At 41.0% G+C, this 17,226-nt stretch overlaps 1 protein-coding gene across 5 annotated transcripts in view; it reads left to right on the forward strand.

Moving 5' to 3' along the window:
- The window catches only part of DOCK10 (dedicator of cytokinesis 10), a 201,307-nt gene extending 184,447 nt beyond the window's left edge, over window positions 1-16,860 (forward strand). For 4 of the 5 annotated variants that reach the window (XM_048863544.2, XM_048863551.2, XM_048863552.2 and 1 more), the window contains 4 exons: window positions 207-397; window positions 1,599-1,699; window positions 2,016-2,154; window positions 7,279-16,860. In XM_048863544.2, coding sequence (XP_048719501.1) covers window positions 207-397; window positions 1,599-1,699; window positions 2,016-2,154; window positions 7,279-7,374 — 527 coding nt within the window. In that variant the 3' untranslated portion in view covers window positions 7,375-16,860. Of the gene's footprint in view, window positions 1-206; window positions 398-1,598; window positions 1,700-2,015; window positions 2,155-4,194; window positions 4,271-7,278 lie in introns of all 5 variants that reach the window. The other variant, XM_048863538.2, reaches the window with a different exon arrangement.
- The last annotated feature ends 366 nt before the right edge of the window (window positions 16,861-17,226 follow it).

Below are 17,226 nucleotides of genomic sequence, written 5' to 3' on the forward strand. Positions count from 1 at the left end.
GGAACCAGAAATGACTGCATCAAAATGTCTGTTTAGACCTGCTGAGCCAATCCTGTACATGTATTAATTTTCCTGGACCACAAAGGTGTTTATAAAATGGAAAAAATGAGTGCAGTCTAAACTGTGAACCCACTAGCATTGCTTCCAAAATTACCAGCTTGTGGGAGTGGAATCTCTTTGACTGTTTTACATTTGTTTTTGAGCAGCCAGTCATTTCTTTCCATACGTGAAGAAGCGTATTCAAGTCATAAGCCAAACAAGTACAGAACTGAACCCCATTGAAGTAGCTATTGATGAGATGTCCAGAAAGGTTTCAGAACTTAAACAGCTTTGCACAATGGAAGAAGTGGACATGATTAGACTGCAACTCAAACTTCAAGGAAGTGTCAGCGTCAAGGTAACAATGGCTCAGTTTTATGTTTACGTACCAACCACCTTTTTATTTGGGTCTTTGCAACTTGTGGAGCATATTTAATCTGTTTTACTCCAGGGTATTCGAGTCTTGTTCCAGTGCCCATTGAAATCAGTGGAAAGACTCCTATCGACTTTAATAGGTGTTGGATTGATGCCTGGCAGTGTTGCTATAATTAAGTCTGTTAGGGTATATTGACATTGCAATAAAAGAGTCCTGGCTGCAGCTGACCCGGGTCAGCTGGCTCAGGCTTGCAGGGATCAGGCTGCAGAGCGAAAAATTGCAGTGTAGATGTTCAGGCTCAGGCTGGAGCCCGGGCTCTGAAACCCTGAGAGAGTGGAGGGTTTTTTTAGCCTGGCAGCCAGAGCCCCACAAGCCCAAGTCAATTAACCTGGGCTCTGAGACTTGGTGCCATGGTATTTTTCTTGCCGTGTGGACATACCCTTAGTGTTCCTCTAATAAATGTTAAACTCTTTCTAACCTGAACAGCCTGACCATATTAAACTAAAGCCTGGTACTCAAATGAGCATTCAGATACTTTTTTAATGAGAACCTTGTACAGGTCAGTTTAATGATTTAAACTGGGATTAGAGAGAAGAACATATTTGGCCCTTGTGATTCAGTGTGATTTGTTTTTCGACTACATTAGCTAATGTCCAGTGCACCGTTTGCATATGAAACTTTCTAAGATATTCATCTATCTGGCACATGGGCCCAGATCCTCAGTTGGTGTAAATCAGCACAGCTCCTTTCCTTTCAATAGACCTATTCCAGTTTACACCTGCTAGGGATCTGACGTACAGTCTAATTTTGGTATTTTTGTTAAATTGAAATACCTACCATATTTGTATTTGGAAAATGGCACCTCGGAAGATTAACAGTTTCTCTTAAGTCATTGATTCAGAACAAATGTGTAGAAGATAAATACTGATGTGTTTAGCTTCAGTTGGGAAATGCTTTTGGCACTTTCCTGAATGCAGCTTTATGCTAGGCAGAATGTCTTCAAGATGCAGAATACGGAACAAAATCTCTATTCATATTCACCCTGTACTATCTATTTGAAGTCAGTGTCATTTCACGCACTGTAAGCACAGAAATTGACCCTGAGCCTTAAACAATGAGAATTATAAATTACAGTCAAAGAGTACTGTTCTGCTCCCTAATCCAGGTGCTTTTCCCCCAACAGGTAAATGCAGGACCAATGGCATACGCCCGAGCTTTTCTTGAAGAAACAAATGCTAAGAAATATCCTGATAACCAAGTCAAACTTCTGAAGGAAATCTTCAGGTAAACATACTGGTTTTAAAGTAAACATTAGACTTTGTTTGGCCAGTACAAACAGATGAGAAACATTCAGTGATATGACATGAAATTAGACAGAATGTTTTATGTAGGACTAGATAAAGCCACGTCTTGCAATTCGTTCTTGCGTAAAATTTCTCTTGACATCTGTGTAAATCACATTGGCCTGAGTACTCCTAGGGATTTATAACTGAGTGCCATAATTTGCCCCAACTAGTATATAACTTTAAATTGGGGGCATAATATTTTTTCACTGGAGTTTTTTGTACAGATGTTCTTTGGTGTATGTTTGTGCTTGTAGGCAGTTTGCAGAAGCATGCGGGCATGCTCTTGAAGTTAACAAACGCCTTATTAAAGAGGACCAGTTAGAATATCAAGAAGAAATGAAGTCTCATTATAAGGATATGCTCAGCGAGCTCTCTGAAGTCATGAATGAACAGGTCAGATGTTCTATTTTAACTTTTGCTGGTGGGGATGGAGGTGGCTATTTGTTTCCTCTGATGAATGAATACAATTAACTTCAGGGTTAGTACAATTAACCACAAGTAAAATACTAATAATGCAGACTGCAACCAAGAACAATGCAACAATTATTGTGCAAACTTATTTGTGCAGTTTGACCAATGCCACTCAATCCTGACCTGTATAATTCCTGCTATATTATGTGTAAAGCTCACTAACATCCACCAAAATAACTAAACTGCCTTTTATTCACACCTTTTGTTATTTTGGTGCAGTGACTGGGTGTGGACTCTTTTACTTTAAATTAAGAGTGTCTTGTTTTGATTTAGGTCAAGTAATAATTTATCTACAATAAGAGATTCCACACAGAAACTGAAACCAAAATAACAAAAAGGGTGAATTAAAACCAATTTAGTTACTTTGGTGCATGTTACTATGTAAACAGCTCTAAATTGCACCTGGAATGTTTTCACACATGAACAGGTAATTGTACGTGAAAAGTGGCTAACTGCACATATAAGTACCATTTGTATGCAGAGTTGCCCAGTGTACATAATTATCAGTGTCATAATTACTGGTATCTAACAAGGATATTTAATGAACACCTCCTAGACCCCATGGCAGCTAATTTATATTATATATCTTCACGGGTAAGGTGAATGATAACTACAGCTTGTTGAATAATATAAGAAGTGACTCATAAATGTATTTGCAAATAAACATGGCAAGTTTGCTTCACTATCATTGCGCCACATTCTCATGTGGTGCAAATCGATGTAGCTCTGTTAAAGTAAATGGAAATATGCTTATTTCCACCAGCTGGGAATCTGTTCCATTATTTGCTATGATTTGTTATCTCAGGATTCTGATTACCACTAGTTTATTTGTGAAAATGTTTGTTGAACTCCAAACATTTCATACATTTTATCATATTCTTCAAGAAAGTCATCCAAAAGTTTTGTGTTAAATTTAGAAGTGTTGAATGTGTCATTTTTTGCTCATGGGTCTCCTGTTTAAATAGTTTTAATCGTCCAATCACTCATCAGAAACAATTAACATGTGACTTAGGTGAACAAATTAGGCACCACAAATAATGAAAAATGAATAGGCAAAATGAACAAGTTACTAGTAGTCCACAAACTGAAATTTGCATAAGATATTCAGTGAATACTTTTCAAATACAAATATGAACCTGAATATCATTTAGCTGTACGTTTTTTCAGTGCAGGAAAATATTGATAGATTAGTACATAATTACTTGTACATAACAAGGCTTTTATTTTTCCAAGGGGTTTAGTAACACCAAAGCCTGTGAGAGCAAAAGCCCAGATAGTTGGTTATTTCCTCAATACCAAGGTGTTTTGAAAATCTCTGTTAAAAAACTAACTAAAAAATATGTGTCTTCCTACCACCATCTTGTTCCAGCTTCCTTTCCTGCCAGGCAGGTTTCAAAAAGAAAGACCTTTTGCAGCTTTCAATATTTTTCTCCCTGCCAGTTGACCAGTGTCTTTGGAAACCATTGTATCATATTCTCACCAGTGTGAAAAGAATATTTATGGGCACAAAACATCAATTCTCTGGAAAGTTCTTCATACTCTAGTTGCTGTGTTCCGTTAATAGATCTCTGAGAAATTTTTTTTTTGCTGTTGCAGAAATATAATTAAGGGCAAAAGAACACCAAATATTTTGCTTTCTGAAAATCTAGCAATAAAACAGGATTTTTTTTCCAGCTTTCCAAGCAATATGATTTTTTTGCACAGCTCGAGCCCTCTTGCTTCCCTACTTCTGAGCAGAGAGCACCATCACCATACATTTTACACACTCTAAATTGCAGCTGAAATATTTATTTCACAGTGGGAAACATCGAGGCACTATCATAATGGTACCATGTTCTCTACAATGACATTATGGTCTGGTGTGTTGCTCATTGTTATATTTGAGGCTGTTTTGATAGCACACCCACTGACAGTGACTCTCTCATTACATAGTCTCTTCTCTCTTTTTTTTTTTTCTGGCAGCTCTGTCATGGTCCATGCTTATACAGCTTCTCTTCTTCCCTGTCTAACATTTCCCTCAATACTGTAGACAAAAGTGGTATGTTTATTTTTCTTATGTCTATACTTTCCTTTGATGTCACGTGCTTTCACTTGCTGATTTTCTGTTTTACCTACATTTTACGTCCATTTAAGTGTCATGTCTAACTCTTGTTGAACCCAGTGAGGGGTTGGGATGGGAGACATGATACATGTGCAGTCTGAGTTCATGAACAACCTTGGCACTAATGATTCCTGCACTGTTAGGATCATGGAGCTTAGCAGAAGGTGATATCCTCAGTCTTTGGTGGGGAAGTGCATTGTCCATGATACGGCATGGTAACCTGCTAATACCAAATGGTTGGAGAAGGATCACTTTCTGCCATCGTTGCCATAAGGCAAGTTCTGCAATGATGGCAGTGATGGCTGGAGGAGGGGGTCAGGAACACACATCTTAGGAACTGCCCAGAAAAAAAAAAAACAGGTGTAAGAGCAGCATTGTTTCGTCTGTGGCACAGGCTGTGGGAGCTCATGCACAGACAGTAAGTGTGAGTCCTGGGGAAAAGGATGGCAGCTGTCTCACCACAACCCCGGACAGAAGAGGAAGCACTGTGTTTGTGTATGAAGGTGATTTGGAATTCCAGGGTGGGGAGGGGTATTGGTGGAAAGGGATCTCAGAATCCTTCTGTACTTACTTTCTCTAGAAGCCAGGAGTAATGAGGAATAATGTTTGCCAAATGCCTGAGAAGTACCTTTGCAAAAGGAAAGGGGAAGGAGAAAACTTTTGAGTTGCCAAGGGGACAAAATATTGCAATAAACACCTCTTTTTGCCCTCTGTGTACTTGTTCTGCCTGTGTTGTTTAATCTTTACATAAATGTTTATTTTATTTCTAATAGTTAAAGATAATAGCCCAGTTCTACCTTGAGACATAAGTTCACAGCTCTTATTGGCTCCAGGGAGTATGTGAGGTAGAATTGGGACCAATGATTATACAGACATGTATGCAGAGGTACTGTTAACTGGTGTTAGGCAAAACATTCAGATTTAAGAAACCTATTCTGTTTAAATACTCCATTGCATTCTTGTGACGCCAAACACAACATCTTTGTGCTACTTCATGAGAACCAGGAATGTAAGCTAAAACTGACCTATTTTCATTATTGATGCTGAGTAAAATAGAAAAAGTAAACACAATCAACATAAATGATAAATAGCAAAATAGGCTTCTAGGGCCACATTTTCAGGTGCAATAGGAAAGTCATGCAAAATGCACAATCACTAGTATGTACAAAATCTTTCTTTGCATTTATGAATTGTGTGTGCTGAAGTCTGGGTTTGGATGTATAGTAACCCACGTTGCAGACCCAAACACCCGTTTGCATGCATAGATGTAGGATTTCATTTGTGTAATGAGTGCAAACTCAGGGCCAGATTCTGCCACCCTTATTTCCATTAAGTAGTATCTTACTCCCTGAATAACTGAGGTCCATGGGTCTACTTGAAGAAGAAAGTACTAGTCAGTGTAAGAGTTTCAGAATCTGGCCCCCTTTTTGCAGTGCTTTCCTATTGTACGTACGGATTTGTCCTTTACAATCCTTTCAGATGTAATAATCTTCAGTGTAACAGAGGTAAGGGTTTGTCTTTTTTTTTTCTTTCTTTTTTTTTTTTTTGGTAAATGTGACTGTTATGTCCAGATTGTTTCTTTAAATTTTTCTAAGCCTAAGTAATCACTATATGCTGGAGAATGCATATTTCATGAGCTCCAGGACAAGAGAAAATTCTTTTCAGTCACTCTTGTCCCCAAGATCAGTATTCATCAGGAACTCTGATGGTAGCTAATTCCCAAGTAACAAATAAAGTCACAAGAAGGAGTTTAGGAGAAATTCTAACTTCTTTAGCACAATTACTGCCAATATCTTTGTTTTAAATTCAGACTTGCTAAAGAAGTGTTGGCAAAGACAAGAAACACTGGTGATTCCTAGTGGCTTGAGCACTGGCCTGGGACTCAGGAGACCTGGGTCCTATTCTCAGCTTTGCCACCAAGTGACCTTGGGCAGGTCATTAAAATGGGGTTAATGATATTGACTTCCTTTGTAAAGCATTTCTATATCTATGAATGAAAAGCAGCACATAAGAACTAGGTGGTGTTGTTATCCTCAAAGAGCATCATTAAAGCATTGTTATATTCTATTATCCACTATTGCCAACTGCAACATGTTGTGAGACAATGATAATGATGTTATTTCTGGAAATGTTTCACTTCTTCATGTAGTCTTCCTTGAGAGAAGAAAAGCTCTCAATCTATTATTATAATAAATGGCAAAAGTAAATGTTACTGGGACTAAAGGAAACTTTTTCTAGCAGTTGTATATATCTTTATCACAGCTGACAGTGACATGTGGCAGGGGGAAGCATTTTTTGCTGTTGAGTTTCTCTCTGACGCATCTAGGTCTAATTGTCTATGTGCCTTACCCTACATACCCTTCCTAATGCAAGGGAGGCTTGCCGAGGGGAGTAAAATTGTGCAGGCTCTATTACTGGCCTTGATCCTGCTATCAGGCAGATCCTTGCAACTGCCTGCATCCCCATGCAAATCAGTGGGGTTCTGTATGGGCACAGTGGTCCTACAAGGGTCTGATCGCAGGATTGGGGTGTGCATATGCAACATTACAAGTGGTCAAATAGAGGTAAGTCTAATGAGTTTATAAAGTGTAGGTGACTACTCAATTTGGGATTACTTGACGGTATTGTTGAAAAAACATTGTTTAGGGAAGTATGCAGTACGTTGATTGACAGAATGTTGAGGATTCCAACCAGGGGCCCGATTCTGCTGCCTTAATTCCGGAAACCCTCTTAATGAGAGAGTAATAACTGCAGGATTGGGTCTCCAAATGAAGTTTATTTTTCTGAACTACAAGTTTCCTTTATCAAGCATCTAAAATAAATAATGCATTATTCAATAAACCAAAAATATAAGATAATTGAAAACAGTAAAAATTGTTGAAATAAATACTCAGTGGGTTCATTTTGTTTTCATCTGTTTCTTTAAAAAAAATTTTAATAAAAAGATTATGCACAAGGAGGATCCAGCAAAGCCACAAGGAATGGAACGAACCTATTCACGAACCTTCAGTAGAACAAACACAGCCCTGCAAGAGCAGTGAAACCAAATCCTGACATTTGACTGAAACATCTGTGACTTTTTGCATACCTCTGGAGGACATTTTTTTTTAATGTAAAGTGATCATGAACAATACCATGAAAATGGATTGTGCGGTATGGTTTTAATTTATTGGGAGTCTTCACAGTGATAATATTTTTTAAAACTGCTAGCTTGATTTTTTTTGTCCAACCTTGTATTTGTACATTTCCTATCTTTTTTTGTTTGTTTGTTTGTTTGTTATTGAGAAGTCTTTATTAAACGAGGCTGAATATGAAATTTCCATTGAACGTTTAGCTCCACAGCAAGCCCTAAGTTTGCTGTAAATGATAATATATCTAATACTGAGTCCTAGTATACATATATTTTAAAGGTCAAAAGTGGGTGTTTTATAACATTTAAGTATGTCACAATTGTAAATAGAGGATGTGTAAAATATGTCATTTTTACAAAATTTAAAAGACTATCTTTTTAGTTAATAATAAGTGTACTAAAATATGAATAACTTTTCAGATACAATTATATTAAAATATTTGTGTATGTGTACAAAAAATGGCTATAAAGATTTCTCTTTGAAGACAGTTCATTGGTTTATAGAATTAGAGAATCATAGAAATGTAGGAGGGAAAGTCTCCTGGACTAAGTATCTACAGCATCTCTGACAGGTGTTTGACCAACCTGGTCTCAAAAACCTCGAATGATGGAGATTCTAAAACCTACCTTGGTAATTTGCTCCAGTGCTTAATCACCTTACAGTTAGGAAGTTTTTCCTAATGTCTAACCTAAATCTCCATTGCTTCAATTTAAGCCCATTACTACTTGTCCTATCCTCAGCGGATAAGAAGAACAATGTATCACCCTCCTCTTTATAGCAACCTTTACATACTTGAAGGGTATTGTCATGTCCTCTCTCATCCTTCTCTTCTCCAGACTAAACAAACCCAATTTTTTTCAATCTTTCCTCAAAGGTTTTCTAGACCTGTAATAATTTTTGCTGATCTCTTTTGGACTTTCTCCAGTTTGTCCATGTCTTTCCTGGAATGTGGTGCCCAGAATTGGACATGGTACTCCAGTTGAGGCCTTATCAGTGCTGAATAGAGTGGAAGAAATACTTCTCGTGTCTTGCTTACAACACTCCTGCTAATACATCTGAGAATGATGGTTGCTTTTTTTGCAACAGTATTACATTTTTGACTCATATTTAGTTTGTGATCCACTATAACCCCCCAGGCTCTTTTCTGCAGTACTCCTTCCCAGGAAGCCATTTCCCATTTTGTATGTGTGCAATTGATTATTTCTTCCTAATTGTACTTCTCAATTGTCCTTATTAAATTTCATCCTATTTAATTCAGACCATTTCTCCAGTTTGTCAAGGTCATTTTGAATTCTAATTCTTTCCGCAACAGCACTTGCAACCCTTCCCAGCTTGGTATTGTCTGCAAACTTTGTTAGTGTACTCTCTGTGCCATTATCCAAATCATTTATGAAGATATTGAATAGAAGGGGATCCAGGACAAATCCCTGTGGGACCCCACTAAAGATACCCTTCTAGCTTGACAGTGAACTACAGAAAACTGCTCTCTGAGTACGGTTTTCCAACCAGATGTGCACCCATCTTATAATAGGTTCATCTATAGGCTATATTTCCCTAGTTTGCTTATGAGCAGGTCATGTGAAACAGTATCAAAAGCCTTACTGAAGTCAAGATATATCACATCTACTGCTTCCCCCACATCCACAAGCCTTCTTACTTTGTCAGAGAAGGAAATTAGGTTGGTTTGATATTATTTGTTCTTGACCAATCCATGTTGACTGTTACTTATCACCTGATTACCATATAGGTGCTTACAAATTGATTGTTTGACTATTTGTGCCATTATCTTTCCAGGTATTTAGGTTAAGCTGAGTGGTCTATAATTCTCTGGGTTATCCTTGTTCCCCTTTTTTTGAAGATATGTATAGTGTTTGCCCTTTTCCAGTCCTCTGGGATCTCTCCCATCCTCCATGGGAGAATGGCTAATGTTAATGGCTCAGAGATGTCTTCAGCCAATTCCTTAAGTATTCTAGGATGTATTTCATCAGATCTTGCCAACTTGAAGACATCTAACTTGTCTAAGTCATTCTTAACATGTTCAGATCCTACCCCATTTACATTGGTGTTCACTATGTTAGTTACCAGACCACTGCAAACCTTTTTGGTGAAAACTGAAACAAAAAAGGCATTTAACACTTTGGCCATTGCTAAATTTTCTGTTGTTGTCTTTCCTTCCTCATTGAATAATGAACTTACCCTGTCCTTGGTCTTCCTCTTGCTTCTAATGTATTTGTAAAATGTTTTCTTGTTACCCTTTTATGTCCCTAGCTAGTTTAATCTTGTTTTGTGCCTCGACCTTTCTATTTTTGTCTGCATGTGCTTGTGTTGGTTTTTTTTATATTCATCCTTTGTAATTTGACTTAGTTTCCACTTTGTTCTATGACTCTTTTCTGAGTTTCATGTCCTTGAAGATCTTCTGATTAAGCCAGGGTGGTGTCGTCTTATACTTCCTTTCGTTCCAAAGCATTGGGATAGTTTGTTCTTATGCCCTTAATAATATTTCTTTTAAAAGGTGCCAACTCTCCTGAATTCTTTTATTCCCTTAGACTTGCTGCCAACAGGATCCTACCAATTCTCTGAGTTTGCTAAAGTCTACCTTCTTGAAGCACATTGTCTTTTATTCTGCTGTTTTCCCTCCTACCATTCCATAGAATCATGAACTCATGATCACTTTCGCCCAAGCTGCCTTCCACCTTCAAATTCTCAACTAGTTTCTCCCTATTTGTCTTGTCAAATCTAGAACAGCCTCTCCCCTACTCACTTTCTCTATCTTCTGTAATAAAAAATTGTCTCCAAATGTATTCCAAGAACTTTTTGGATAATCTGTGCCCTGCTATATTATTTTCCCAATAGATGTCTGGGTAGTTGAAGTCTCCCATCACCACCAAGTCCTGTGCTTTGGATGATTATTTTAGTTGTTTAAAAAAAGTCTCATCCGCCTCTTCTTCCTGGTTACATGGACTATAGTAAACCCCTACTTTGACATCACCTTTGTTTTTTATCCCTTTTATCCTTACCCAGAGACTTTCAACACATCTGTCTCCCTCTTCTGTCTCTACCTCAGTGCAAGTATATACATCTTTGATATACAAGGCAACAGCTCCTCCCTTTTTTCCCTGCCTGTCCTTCCTGAACAAGGATATAACAATATACCAATATTCCAGTCATGTGAATTATCCCACCAAGTCTCTGTGATGCCAGTTATGTCATAATTGTGATTATTCACTAGTATTTCTAGTTCTTCCTGTTTATTCTTTATACTTTTTGCATTAGCATACAGATATCTGGAATTTTCATTATGTTTTCCCTCTATATTCCTTCCTATTTATCTTTTGTCCCTCTATCGTTGCCCACGTGCCCCCAGATTCCAACCTTTCACCCAGGACTCTCTATTCTGGACTTACCTGTGGACTTTTGTCTCCTACTCCCATTGAACCTAGTTTACTGCAATTTCTGTGCTCTCCAAAACAATGGAAATGAAAATGTCATATACGTTCATGATATATTCCATACAGATTATCAAAATAGACATTTGCCACAGGTAATTGGACATTTCAAGAGATCTCCAGTTTCCCCCGTCAGATTCCAAATTTGGAGCTGGACTGTGGCCTTTAGCTACTGGTCTGTATTGGGAACAGTGTGGAATTGGACTATATCATTTTTTAAATTCCCTATTGAATAACTCCTATGCTCTCATAACATTCATCCCTTTGCTCATAGATGCTGGGCTGGCGGCCTTTTATTTTTGTATTCTTTTATAAATTAATTTGGCTGTTTTCACCTTTCTATATAGACTATCTCCCTGATTCTCTCAAATGATGAGAGAGAATGCCTCTACCTCTAGAGAATGCCCTGTCCCTTGCATGGGTACCTGAGGCCCCCAGGGAATAGAGTGCAAGAGGTTTGAAATTGATCAGTTATGCTGTGCACATGATGTTTCTAAAGATGTCATTGGGATCTTCCTCTCCCCCTCCAACAGTTCTTCTTCTTCTTCTTCTTCTTCTAGAAATGTCTCTATGGGAGCTCCACTCCAGGTATGCTTGCACCCCCTGTACCGTTGATCTAAGGTTTCTCATAGCAGTGTCCGTTTGGCCCATGCACATATGTTACTCAGCCTCATGCCCCATGCTATTGTTATGTAGCACTGCACGGGCTAACCATCCTTTTCAACCAGCCCAGCTTGAGATGGATCCTTAGCTAGTTGCCCAAGTGGAGTTTTGCCTCAACTGTGTTCTCTTAGATTTTGTAGTTAGTGTATTATAGTAGTTAGTATTTAGTAATAGTTGTATTCGTTTTTAAAATAAAACAAAAAAGTGTTATGTATAGCTTTTAGATAGTTCCCCCCAATCCCTGGGGAGGTTTTGCCCTTTCCAAGGGTATGCCCAGTTCTCCTGGGTTCAAGCATTGCTTATTGTGTTGGGAGGCAATCCTGATGAGCCACAGACACTCCCACTGCATCCATTGCCTTGGGGAATCTCATATTTCCAAAAAGTGAAACTTATGTCTGGAGTTCAAATATAGCACCAGAAAGAATAGGGAGATAAAACTTTGACTCCTTTTGATGGAGAGCTTGCTGTGTCCAGCTTCTGACCCAAGCCAGGAGCTCCCACCATACATCGGTCTCCGAGTAAGTCAGCTGCCTCCTCTATCTCTGATCTGCACTCCTCAAGGGTATCTAAGAGGAAGACCCAAGCTTCCTTTCATAAGTCTTCCAAAGACCGTGCCCTGAATTCTCCTGGTAGGGTATCTACCTCAAAGAAGTCAAAGTTTTCAGCTCACCTAGATCCCATTGGTCTCTGACATGGTACCCACAAGGCAGCTGGTTCCTTGCATACCGAGAGCTCCACTAAGCATAGAAACTCTGAAATATCAGGCCCAGAGAAAACATTGGTATCAACAGTAGACCACAGCAGCAAGAAGAGCTCTACTATCTTACCAAAAAAACCCATTTGGGCTCTGTCCAGAATACCCCAGAGCATTCAAAACTCACAGTACCATTGCATCCTTCAGCTATCATTACTTGAGCTCAAGGCCTGGACACAGTACCAAAAACATTTTCAGTAACACAAAAATTACTTTTCCCAAGACCTCGCAGCGTCTGAGACTCCTGATTCACCATTTCTCAGCTTGGATCACTTCTCAGTACTGAGAACTGCCAGATATCCGGACACCCGTCCAGTACCAATGATGGTACATCAAGCTGCTTCTACTGCCCCACCATTACCAAGTGACTTATAGGAGGAGGATTCTGATGAAGATTTTGCCTCAGCCTCACAAATATCTGTACAAGGCTCTCCACTCTGCCCCATGAAAGTTCTTTTCCTGAAGTCCCTGAGGAACCTGAGCTCACTCCTGACAGATGTCCACAACTACCATCCCACTGGGGCAAGCACCTGTGGATTCCACCACCCATGCTATATGAACCACCCTCTTGGCCCTACTGGGACCCCTTTGTGGCTTATCGCCATCAATTCTCTAGGGCAGGGGTGGTGAACCTCCAGCCCACAGGTCAGATCTGGCCCGCTGCTTAATTTAATCTGGCCCATGGCAAGTCTCCACACCGTGGGCCGGAAGCCCCAAGCCTCGGTGGCCCTCCCTGGCAGAGGGGCAATCAGGGAAGCTCTGCATGCTGCTCCCGCTCCCAGTGCCAGCTCTGCAGCTCCCATTGGCCAGGAACCGTAGCCAATGGAAGCTGAGAGGGCAGCACCTACAGGCACGGGCAGCACGCACTGCACAGAGCCCCCTGGCTGCCCCTCCACCTAGGGGCCAGACATTCTGGCCACTTCTGGAAGCCATGCAGAGCCAGGGCAGGCAGGGAGCCTGCCTTAGCCCCGCTGAGCTGCCAACCAGGAGCCACCTCAGGTAAGCGCCACTTGGCTGGAGTCAAAACCCCCCGCCCCAGGTCGGAACTTTCTGCTGCACCCTAACTCTCTCCAAGACCTCACACCCATATCTGCACCCCAACCCCCAGCCCTGAGGTCCCTCCTGCACCCAAACCCCCTCCCAGATCCTGCACCCCTACTCATACCCCAACCCCTTGCCTAGTTCAAAACCCCCACACACTCTAAGTCCCACCCAGAGCCCACACCCCCACCTGCACACCAACTCTCTGCCCCAGGTCGGAACCCCCTCCAACACCCAAACTCCCTCCCAGACCCTGCACCCTTGCCCCAGCCCTGAGCCCCATCCCGCACTCCAAACCCATTGGCCCCAGCCTGGAGCCCCCTCCTGCACCCCAAAGTCCTCTTTCCCCGCCCGACCCAGAGCCTACACCCCCAGCCAGAATCCTCACCCCCTCAAAAACCCCAACCCTCTGCTCTAGCCCGGAGCCCACTCCAACACCCTGAATCCCTTGTTTCTGGCCCCACCTTGGAGCCTAGGGGAAGCCCCAAGCCTCCGTGCCCCACCCCCGGGGGGCTGTGTGTGGTCCTCAACTGATTTTTTCTGTGAGTGAGTGGCTCCTGTTAGAAAAAAGATTCTCCACCCCTACTTTAGAGCCTTGAGCTCTGCCCTTCATAGAGATAGACAACCCTCCGCACCCTCCCCGTCCAGGAGGCCAGAGCTGAGGAGGTCTCTAGATTTGCACACTTGTGTGATCTCAAACACATTGCACCAACAACCTCATCATTACAAGGTGTACTGGACTACATTCTAGAACTAAAGAGTTTAGGATTATTGCAGAGCTCCATTAGAGTTCATCTGGCAGCCATCATGGCCTTCCATTCTCCAACAGATGGTTACCCGGTATTTGCCCACTAAGCGAGGTTCCTCAACGGCCTCAGCAACCTTTTTCCACCAGTTAAACACCCTACTCCAGTTTGGGTCCTAAATTTGGTCCTTAAATGACTTACAAGACCACCATTTAGACCTATGGCTGCCTGCTCACTCTTCCATTTATTGGTTGCTATCATGTCAGCTTGATGAATGGGAAAAATAGAGGCTCTTATGGCATACCCTTTCTTCACGATATTTTTCAGAAACAAGGTCACATGACCACACCCCAAGTTTTTGCCAAAAGTGTATTTTCATTTCCATATTAATCAACCCATTCTGCTCTCCATCTTCCACCCTAAACCTCACCGGGCTAAGGGGGAGACGTTGTTCTACACACTTGATGTCAGGAGAGTCCTGGCTTTCTACCTTGATAGGACTAAACCTTTCAAGAAGACTCCCAGATTGTGTGTCAGTCGCAGACAGAACAAAAGGAGCGTCAGTCTCTAAGCAAAGGCTCTCTAGGTGGATAACTGGCTGCATTAGTAGCTGCTACCAATCTCATAATCTCAAAGCACCCACTGACATACAAGATCACTCCATGAGATCTATCCCCACCTCCACAGCCTTTCTTAAGAATGTTCTTATAACTAAAATATGTAAAGACACAGCGTGGGCTTATATGCATACATTCGCTGAACACTATGCAATAATTCACAGCTCTGCTTCTGATACTGTGTTTGGCTCAGCTGTACTTTCTTCCATTCTGGACTAAACTCCAAAGCTCCCTCCTCTTTAAAGGGGAACTGCTTGGTAATCAGGTAGAGTGGACCACCCATAGGGACACTAATAGAAGAAGAAATGATTACTCACACTGTGCAGAAATTGTGGTTCTTTTAAATGTGTGTCCCTATCTGTGCACCACTGCCTGCCCTCCTTTTCTGCTTCGGAGTTCTCTGTCATGGGGTTTCATGGTAGAAAAGGAACAGTATTATATAGCAATAGCATATAGCACAAGGCTGAGAGACATCCATGTGTGGGCTTACCGGACATTGCTATGAGAAATCTCCTATTGAAATCGCAGGGAGCGCAAGCACACCTAGAGTGGAGCACCCATGAGGGACACATCTTGAAGAACCACAGTTGCAGCACAGGGTGTGTAACCATTTCATCCTTCTGCCCCACAAACATGTCTGAGTCCAGAACTGCTTCATTGGGGTTACTGAGATTATAAAGGACTGCAACTCAGTGCTGCTGGGAGGAATGGAGTGGTTTCTACGCTCCTGTAGACACAAAGTCCTAGATCCCTGGGGATGGGGTGAAAGAGGTCCTCAGCTAGTCTACTCCTTCTGCCTTCTGGTACTGCTGGCACTGGTGGCTACTGCTGCAGACTCTTTCCTTCCTGGGAAATTCGACAAAGAGACCCGCCCCATATGGTACTCCTGAGTGGGGTGAGGGAAGGAGCACCTGGGACTACATGCCCTAATAAGCCCTGATTCTGCTATGACCTCCATACAGATGGGCCGCTGCACCTATACAAATCTTCTGTGAAGTCAGTGAAACTCTGACAGGGGGAGGTGAGGGGTGCAGGAAACTTCTCTGTGCAGGTTTGCTGAGGATTAGGGCCTAAGTCTTTCACTGTGGGTGAGGTCAATTTACATTCCACATAGGGGAAAAAATAATTTGCTCTGATTCAGACCCCACTGCATTTGTTTTGTTTTTAATTCAGAACTTCTGAAAATAATAACAGAAGACAATGTCATGCCCAATATTTGAATAAGTGTTTCCAAATTAAATACTACTTCAGTTCTTACCCGGGTTTTCATCTCTATTATTACAAGGGCATTTCCATTCATAGGATTTTTGTTTTAACTAGATATAGCAACTTTGGCAAATTGAAGGCTGACTGATGTGGAATTGTGCAGCTGCACCATGCACAGAGCTAATTTCTTCTCCATTTGTGTGATGACAGCGTTAGCTCATGACTGTAATTATAGATAATTGCTCAACTTTCCACCTCTATAATACACTGCACTGAGTGACGTGCTTCTCTGTGATGAAAATCAGGGTGTATCTTCTTATCAGCTTCAGCCACATCATCAAATGAACAGACATTCGTGTTTCTAGTTTGCTCAGCTCTGCCCTTCAGTTTCTACACTGTTGGAATTCAATAGGTTTACTGAAAAGAATAAATCCTAGCTCAAATGTTCATGTTTTTACACATTTTATATTATACGTAATAATACAATATTATTAAATTGCACAGTGATCTGGTCTAATGGAATTAGTGATTAGTCCATAAGAATTGGCATAAACAGTGCCTATAGAATGAGTCCTTGACCATTGATCAGATAACAGAATCAGCTACCCTTGTTGTAACTTCAGTATAAGAGGTCAAATAAATTTGTCATCCAGCTCCATTTGCCTCACTGATTTTACACCAGCCATTAATTTGGTCCTTTGTGTTTAGCAAGATTCATGTTTTATGGTCGAGGTTTTCAAAGCCACCAAGGTGATTTGGACAAACCCAATTCCTATTCATATGAATGGGAAATGAATGTCTAAACCCCATTTGCATCTTTGAAAATCCCATTCTATATTTTCGGTAGTGTGGTGTTCACCCAGGGAATGCTGTAAATTGTTGACTGCCTTATCTCAAAATAAAGGTGTTTTCTGAAAAATGTACAGATTGTCATGAGGTCTTTTATTGTCTCTCAATAACTTCCACATCAAACTCATTGAGTTCACATAAGAACGGCCATATTGCGTCAGACCAAAGGTTCATCTAGCCCTTCTGACAGTGGCCTATGGCAAGTGCCCCAGAAGGAATGAACAGAACAGGTAATCAAGTGATCCTTTCCCTGTCACTCATTCCCAGCTTCCGGCAAGCAGAGGCTACAGACACCATCCCTGCCCATTCTGGCTAATAGCCATTGTTGGACCTATCCTCCATGAATTTATCTAGTTCTTTTTTTAACCCTGATATTGTCTTGGCCTTCACAACATCCTCTGGCAAAGAGTTCTACAGGTTGACTGTATGTTGTGTGAAGA

The sequence above is a fragment of the Caretta caretta genome, chromosome 9, assembly GCF_965140235.1.
Source record: "Caretta caretta isolate rCarCar2 chromosome 9, rCarCar1.hap1, whole genome shotgun sequence".
Classification (NCBI taxonomy): Eukaryota; Metazoa; Chordata; order Testudines; family Cheloniidae; genus Caretta; species Caretta caretta.